The following is an 8,895-nucleotide window of genomic DNA, read 5'->3' as shown; positions in this document are numbered from 1 at the left end:
CCCACCAACCCAAACAGCGCCCTAAACCATCATGCTGAAACCACCATGCTTCACAGTTGGCTGCAATCTGTTGAGCCAAAACTCTTGGTGAGGCATTCTTCAGACCCATATCCTTCCACTGTCCTAAATTTAAGCGAATCTTGATTCGTCTGAGAACAATACAGTCTTCCAAAAGTCCAGAGGCTTGATCATCATATTACTTGCCCACTTCTTTCGTCTGACTATGTTGGCAGGTCTTAATAAGGGCTTCCGTCTAGCTGCTCTGCAACGATAACCCAATCTGTGGAGAATCCGTTGAACAGATTTCGGGCTCATCCCACCAACTTTGGCCACTTCTGCAGAAGTTAATCTTGGATCCATTTCGATGCTCCTCTTGACAGCCCTTTTTGTCCTCTCTGATGGACCAGGACGACCTGGACGCTGCTCAGTTGTTTCCTTGCCGAGTTTCCTGAACTGCACGATGATTTTGTTGACTGTCGAAAGCGGGATTCCCAAATTCTGCGAAATTTGCCGCTGACTTATTTCACCATCTGCTTGACCAACTATTCTTTCTCTAACAAAATCTGACAATTGGAGAGAACCTTAAATTATAGGCATGTTGTAGCACAATATAATTAGTGTGCGGACGATTTTAATTTATATAGTGCTCTGTGAACACAAATTAGTTAGCATAAATGAGTTAAATGACGAAAAATTAGGTGTCTATTTACTTGTGACCACTCAGTGTACACTGTCCAACTATAATTTAGAACTGATAAACTGCTTAGAGGGAGGGCAGCTAGTCAATACCACATAACACCATCTCTTGGGCTACCATCATATTATAACGCCCCTATGTCTGAAAGGGCGAGTATGTATGTTGATAGGATTCGAATCTGCGACCCACAAATTGCGATTTGAATGCCCAAAGCAGGATATGCTAGTCCCTACCTCTACCTCGCTGCAAGACAGGACAAACAATGGAGTTAAGTAGTTGTTGGGAAGGATTCAATGTTTTAGTGAAAATAATAAATGACGTGGTTTACATAATCCATGCATTCCAAGTCAAAGGTCATCCACCATCTAGAACAGAGTAGTAGTAGGAAGTTGTTGTTTAATTACTTAGTCTGCGTTAACTATTTCAGCACCATAATTTTGAGTTTCTGTTTTAATAAAGCACTAAAGTACTAGAGACACAGGATAAGGCAGCAAATAATTTCTAGCATTATTTATTCGTGAAGTTAAGGTTATCATTTAGATATTGTTAATTATATTAAAGAACATGAAATCTGTTGAACTTTCAGCTGAAGTAATGAACTGCTTTACTTTCATTGAAATGACTGGTCTTTACATTATTTTTACCAATTGCTAAAAAAGAACCCATCCAATAATAGAAACCGCTACAAAATATATATCGTTCTAAAACCATCAAATAATACATTAAGTTTGATAATCTAATATTGTTAGGCCAATACTTGCTGAAATGCATTTTTGAATAAATATTTGATTTAGTACTGACATATCATGTTTATACTAGTACTTATAATACTGTGGAATTCCAGTTCCAGTTGGCTTATGGGACCATTTAAAGTTAGGCAAATTACAGAAACGCAAAATAAAATATATTACCACATTTTAATCAAGTAGCAATATATCTAAAGTTGAGCACCAAATTCAATAATTTTCTTAGTGCTATTCAAGGCTGTCATCATCCAATAACAAACGAAAAAACTTACATAATGCCAATAGAAAACCTAACCACATTCCAGTCACTATTCATTCAGATAAGAGTAACCCAAGAGTTAGTAGTGGGTGCTGTTCACCAACTGTTTTCCCTCAAGTTTATCAATTCAATATCAGAGATGGCTATGTGTATAATGTTGAAGGATAACAAGGGACTTTGTGGTCCATCTAAGCCGTCCTATTCATTAAATTAAAATCAAAACTAAAAACTTTGAAGCCAACCCCTATTTTTGAAGCTTTTTCTTAAACTCCCTTAAAGTTAACTGAATTTATGACATCTGAAAGCAACCTGTTCCAAAAGCAACCACCCTGTTAGAAAAAATAGACATGTCTTAGAAGGAGATAACTCCTTCTCTGCTAAGATTTATATTTGTGTCCCCTAGTCTTACCATTCTCACCATTAAATACAAAAAATGATGTGGTTCACAACACTATCAATTTTTAGCACCTCAAATAGATTATCTCTTCTTCATTTTTTTTTCAAGAGAAAACAAAATGAATGATCTTAACTTATTGTCGTATTCTCTCGTAGCTCTTCTTTGAATCTTTACGTCAATTCAATGTCATCTCTGACGTAAGGAGCCCAAGACAGTACCCCAAATATGACCCGAAAAAAAACCTATACAATGAAATTATAGCCTCTTTAGATTGTATTCAATATTTCTGGAGATACAACGTAAAATACTATTTTTCCTGCCACTAGCAACAGTACAATGCATGAATGGCTTGAGAGCGTGATGAACCAGAACATCAATATCTTTTTCTTGCATAACACTGTTAAGGTTATTCCCATCGAAATTATACTCAATTATACTCATAATTGAATGCCCCCAGTGGCACAACGATATGTCTGCGGACATACAACGTTAAAAACTGGGTTTCGATACCTGTGGTGGGTAGAGCACAGATAGCCCATTTTGCAGCTTTGTGCTTAACTACAAACAAACAAATAATGCAAATTATGATATTCCACATGCATTACCTTGCATTTTGTTGTAATTAAAAGCCATCTCCCGTTTATTTGCCAAACTTACGAAATAATCCAAATCCTTTTGTTAAGCAGTATAATCATCTTGAAAGCCAGCAACACCAAATCTTTAATGTAATCAGCTATTTTCAGATAATCTATTTACTATTCCTTCATCTATGTCATTGATGTAATTCGAAAAGAGCAAAGGTCCTAATACTGAACCCTCAGTTATCCCCCTCGTGACGTTAATCCAGTTTAATTGAAATTCGTTTATAACAACCTCTGCTTTAAGCCATCTAACCAGTTTTCTATCTAATGAGGCAATCTATCTTCCACATATACAGATATTCTTAACAAGCCTTTTATGTGTCACCTTATCAAATAATGTTTCTTAAAATCGAGATACACCAAATCCACACCTTTACCTTCATCTATACATTATAGATTCTGCTTTGTCAGAAGATTAGTGTGGCAAGATTTTTCCCTAGCGAGATCACGCTGACTATCCAACATCTGACTACATGTACAAGTGCCTTGCAAAAATATTCACCCCAATGATGCCACATTTTGAGGAAATACCAATTATGCATTATGATTTTTTTAAACTTGTTTTTATTCAAAACTTTAATAATCAAACTTAACATTGTTTTGTGTGAAAGAGGTTGAATGTCAGCAAAAGCCGCAAAGAAAATATATAAATTGAAATTTGCTGATTGCATAAGTATTCAACTTCCTAAATCAGTTTTTGATGTAGCCCCTTTGGCAGCAAGTACTACTGCGAGTCTTTTTGGATAGGTCTTTATTAGCTTTGTACAATGGGATGGTGTAATTTTTGCCCAATCTTCCTGGCAAAATTGCTCCAGTTCTAGCAAGTTTGTTGGAGATCATTGATGGACTGCAATCTTCAAGTCCTGCCCTGAATTTTATAATGGATTCAAGTCAGGGCTTTAGATGGGCCACTCCAGGACATTCACTTTTTTCTTTTGAAACCACTCCAGTGTGGCTTTCACCTTGTGCTTCGGGTCATTGTACCGCTGAAATATGAATTTTCGACCAAGTTTTAGATTATTGACTGACTAAAGCAGTTTTCTTCTATGATTCGCTTGTAATTTGCACCGTCCATCTTCCCTTCAATCCTGACAAGCTTCTCAGTCCCTGCTGATGATTTGGGATGGTGTTGACTAGGGGATGTGCTGTGTTGGTTTGCAGTAGACATAACGCTTTGAATTTAGGCCAAGAAGTTAATTTTTTGTCTCTTCTGACCACAAAACCTTCTGCCATATGTCTGCAGTATCATTTACATGCTTTGTCGCAAACTCCATACGAGATTTAAGATGATTCTTTTTCAGTAATGGCTTCTTTCTTGCCACTCGCTCATACAGGCCAGCTTTGTGTAGGGACCGGGACATTGTCAATGTATGAACACTGAATTCCATCTCAGACATGGAAATTTGCAAATCTTTCAAAGTAACTGTTGGTTTCATACTGGCATCATTAATCAGTTCCTGTTTACCCGGCTGCTTAGTTTAGAAATGTGGCCCTTATCTGGGTAGTGACTGGATGGTATGAAGCACATTCTAGTTCTTAATGATGGACTTCACCATACTCAAAGGGATAATCAACGATTATGAAATTTTCTTGTAACCTTCTTCTGATCTGTGCTTCTCTATCGCTTTATCCCTGACTTTTTTGGAAAGTTCCTTGATCTCCATGGTTGATTTTTCGTATCACTATGTGAGTTGAAGCTTCAACAGAAGCATTTACTCCGACGTTAAGTTAAACCACTTTGATTACACATAGACAGAGACCATTACACTAATTTTCAAACTAATATTTTGCACCTGAACTGATTTAGGGTTGCTATAGCAAAGGGGTTGAATACTTTTGCAACTGAGAATATTATAGTTTTCTTTGAAAATTTAACTTACTAACATAATATCAGCGTTTCTTAGTTTTCTCAACTTGAAATAGATTGTGTAGGTTCTAAATATAAAGTCCCATATGAAAGTTTCCTTAGTGCAAACTAAGACGACAAGAAAATGTAGAAAGTTTGCAAGAGGGTGAATACTTTTGCAAGGCACTGTATTTGTCCCTTTTACAGCTTTGCACGCAAATTGTGAAGAAGAAAATGAATATCCTGTAAGAATATCCTCCAGTTATATGTTTATATTTGGTGGCATTGCATTTCGAGTAGTCAGAAATACACTGAATCATGTATATGGGTGTTAAACATGTTACACGTTGCGTTATGACTCGTATATGTCACATCACACCTCTCTTTGAGTGAGTAAATTGTTCTTATAAAGTGAATCTAACCCTTTGTATTTTATGTTATGTTTTAACGAATTTAAAGATTAGCAGTTAAATAATTCGTGTAATATGTGTTCAAAAAGGTGAATTGAAGAAAACAAAAGAATTGAGAAACATTCATGATATACTCTTTTTGTTATACGCTTTAAGCAGTATGTCTGTATTATATACAATTGCCAGCTCATTTAAGTTGTTATATGCTGCCAAAAAATGAGGAACAGTTTAACTTATTGTCAATAATTGTACCCTTTTTGTTGTTTAGGTAATGGTTATATTGAAGACCAAGAACTTGATAATTTTCTAAGAGAATTTGTGTCAAGTGTCAACACTAGTGATATTGGGCCAGAGGTAAGAAACACATCCCAAATATGAAATAGATTGCCAAAAGAAAACACCTGCTATATAATGAAAGATTGAACGCCAAACCAAGTTCATTGTATTAAAATAACTAGAAATACCCGCTCTATAGACTAATAAACTGAATATCTTAACAATATAAATAAGTATCCTTACTGTGTCAGTAAATCTCTAACCACATGTATTAAGATAACTAATAATCCTTATTGTACCGATAAGTACATTCCTCATGTACTGACATAAATATATATTCTCATCACGCTGATAAGCTAATGTTCCCATTTGTACAAAGACAGCCATTTGCTTTAATCAGAATCAATAAAAGTGTAAATTTTGTACTTCCTAGTCAATTACTTTCCTCTTATAGTAATTCATTTATATCTAGTTAGAATAAAAACTAACCACTTTTAAAATCCTGAATCCTCTAAGTTTTAGATAAACTAAATTCTAAGACTCAGTGTATGGCTGCTTGTATGGGTTAACCTTTTTTCAAAAAAAAAAGTCAACAGATTGTCACAGTATATTTCAACGTTGTTCTAAACTTTACTTTCAATATTTATTAAAACAAAACAATGACATTAACACTGTGCATTATTTCGAGTTAAAGTAAGAGAAATCTAGCCACTACGAATCAGAGATAAGTTATGTCTCATCTTTATAATTCCTACACAGGTTTGTACTATATCGAGTAATGCAGCCGTAAAGACTTCATTTTTCAAATGAATCAAACAAATTCCTACATGTTCAAAACGCAGCATCACAATAAGAATTAGTTGAAAGAATACCTAAAAAGATGACCAATTTGTTTGTATGAAACATGAATTTACTTGACTATTCTAAATAGAGCAAAAATCACAATAAAACCATTAGTTAAACTATTTTTACACATAGTTATCAAGCATTTGACATCATATTGGAAACACAAATCTAATCATCATTCAAAACGACCTGTTAAGCATAGGAGAAATACTAATCAGAAACTTCTGTTTCATTTCTTAACTTTCCAAACAGAATAGAAAAAAAGATTTACTTGTTAAGTATTACATAAAATATCTCTAATATTCTACATAGCTTTACGTGATCAGTATGCAACAGCTGATGCCCGCAAAGGTGAAAGAAAGGGGCCAATAACCTTACACAGTGTATTATCTGATTACAAACAAACATTTGTAACATCTTGGGAGATTGTACACATATATATATAATTAATAGGCACAGGAAATATATTAAGTATGGTAGTTTTATTTATTAAATTTTACTGAAATTAGTTGCAAACAAAAGAAACTTTAGCCTAGATTTCTTAAGAGCAACAAGCTCATTTTCATTATACATGAGCATATAGGAAATTAGAAATAGGCATATTATAAATAACCAATATAGTGTATGTTATTTCTAAAAATATTTGTTTAGACACGGTAGAAGAAATGCTGTACCCCAATCTCGACACCACAGCACAAATCACAGCTATGAAAACATATGTGTGCTTAAATTCTCAATTAGAATTAGAGTATAACTATATCAAGGAAAGAAAGTGAGAAAAAACACATGTAGAATTATTAATTAAACAAAATAAACACTTGAAAATTCCAAAACCACTTTGGTGATATACATACTACATGTAGACACAGCAACTTATTTTAAACTATTTAGTTCAAATTACCCTTGTTGTAACCTAGAACTAACGCTCTCACCAAAATATAGTTGTTATAAACATCCTTCTACCATTTATATTTAAAGTTTTAATTTCTATTTTTATATTCTTTCCTTATGGCTTAAGTTAAAACTGACAAAACTGTTGCTGGTCCTTCATAAACATAGTCCTGTGGTTTGCTAATCTAGACTTTTTCTGTATTCTCGTTAGTCTGAGGGTTTTGCTAACCCAACAGACTGATCCTGTAACATCATTAACTTGAAACTCATATGGGAAGATAAAGCTGCCGTAGGCTATGCTTTTTTTTGCATGTGCTTACTGAATTTTTAGAAGTGATAGTGTATCCCTACTCAGTTTCTCCTTAAAATTAGAGTTCCCACTTAACCTCCAAGGAGTACATCTGGCTTGGAGAGCATTTCCGAAAGTTTTCTTTATCTCGTAGGATTTTAAGTGCAATTCTCTTTCATTTTTAATTTGGTACTATCAGTTTGCCATTCTAAGTTGTGTTCAAGGTGTTCCTCCTATTATTCATTTTCTATTATAAGTTGAAATAAAGGTTGTGCTTGCGTCAGTGTACAATGTGTATGTGTTCCTTTACTTAAGGCATTCCACTTAATTTGAAAATAAAATATTTCAAATCTCCTACATGTGGATCAGATCGCGTGTAAAATACATATTCCATAAATAAGGAATACCGTAGTAATCAGGATTTGATTTGTTTGTGTTTTCCTTATAGCAAGGCCACATCGGGGCTATCTGCTGTGTCCACCGAGAGGGATCGAACCGCTGATTTTAGCGTTGTAAGTACGGAGACTTACCGCTGTCATAGCGGGGGACAATTTGATTTGTGCAAATTGTTGTGACTTATTTGCTTTTGTTGTTCCCTGTTTCAATTTGTGAATGACTGCTGAATCATGTTTGTCTCATGTACAAAAACATATCAACAAGATGAAGAGGAACTGGAATCAATCTGGAGGAATATTTCTTGGATGTTGAGTGATTCTGGAAATTCAGAATACTAACAAAGCATACCAATTGGTTATCTGAATTTTCTACGGTAGTTGTGACAGTCTTCAGGCAAGTCTAGCTTGATACAAAAGTAAGGATATTGCAGGATAGCTGACTTTATTTGAAACCAAGTATGTAGAAGCCTTAAGAAAAAGTCTGTATAGTGCCATGACTACCAGTGTTTAGTACTCCTGAAAGCAAATGCTGTGATTCTGTTTGTGTTGATCAGAACAAGACATGGCCCGTAAGTAACTACTACTGTCTTGAGTTGATTCACTACCCCGAAGAGTGGCTGAGTCGAAAGTAGATTTAATTGGAATTTTTCCTGAAACCTTTTTCAAAGGAAGGCATGGTTACAAACCCCAGGTTTATCCCAGAACTGGAGCCTTGGAAATAAAGACAAACAGCCTTGTTGGCACCCCAACCACTACTGCTGATAGAATCACAAAAGGAATAGCTTGCTATCATTTAAGGGGCATCATGTAAAACGTGATTTGGACTGCTCCCTTGGGAATTTCAGACAAGTGTATAGACACAAGAAGGGGCATTACATCTGTCGTTGTTACGTTTACTGGATCCAGCCACCGATTCTTTGTCACTATTATAAATGAGTACCAGTTGTATGTCTGGGATACAGTAATAGCAGAACTGAAGTAAATGCCCAACCAGGAGGACATTACAAGATTACCATGGCCAACAAAGTCTCCAGATTGTAATCCCATTGAGAACTGTTGGGTAGAACTGAACCAGAAAATCGCTAACCACTACCCTAAACCAGCTACTGTAGATGAGTTGCAGTGCCTTCTAGTGACAAATTGGGATAAACATACGATCAATAATAGCTGGAGACGGCTTGAATGGGTAATGAAGAAAAACT

General features: G+C 35.1%; 1 protein-coding gene across 5 annotated transcripts in view; it reads left to right on the top strand.

Annotated features, from left to right (window-relative positions):
• LOC106472292 (calbindin-32-like) overlaps positions 1-8,895 on the top strand; it is a 35,077-nt gene that overhangs the window by 17,547 nt on the left and 8,635 nt on the right. For 3 of the 5 annotated variants that reach the window (XM_022400887.1, XM_013932925.2, XM_022400886.1), the window contains one exon: positions 5,265-5,350. The exons of the other annotated variants lie outside the window; for them this stretch is intronic. In XM_022400887.1, coding sequence (XP_022256595.1) covers positions 5,265-5,350 — 86 coding nt within the window. The remainder of the gene's footprint in view (positions 1-5,264; positions 5,351-8,895) is intronic. 5 annotated transcript variants of the gene reach the window in all.

The sequence above is a fragment of the Limulus polyphemus genome, unplaced genomic scaffold, assembly GCF_000517525.1.
Source record: "Limulus polyphemus unplaced genomic scaffold, Limulus_polyphemus-2.1.2 Scaffold5222, whole genome shotgun sequence".
In the NCBI taxonomy this organism is placed as follows: domain Eukaryota; kingdom Metazoa; phylum Arthropoda; class Merostomata; order Xiphosura; family Limulidae; genus Limulus; species Limulus polyphemus.
The sequence above is the reverse complement of the archived record's forward strand: the minus strand, read 5'-3'. Positions and strand labels throughout refer to the sequence as shown.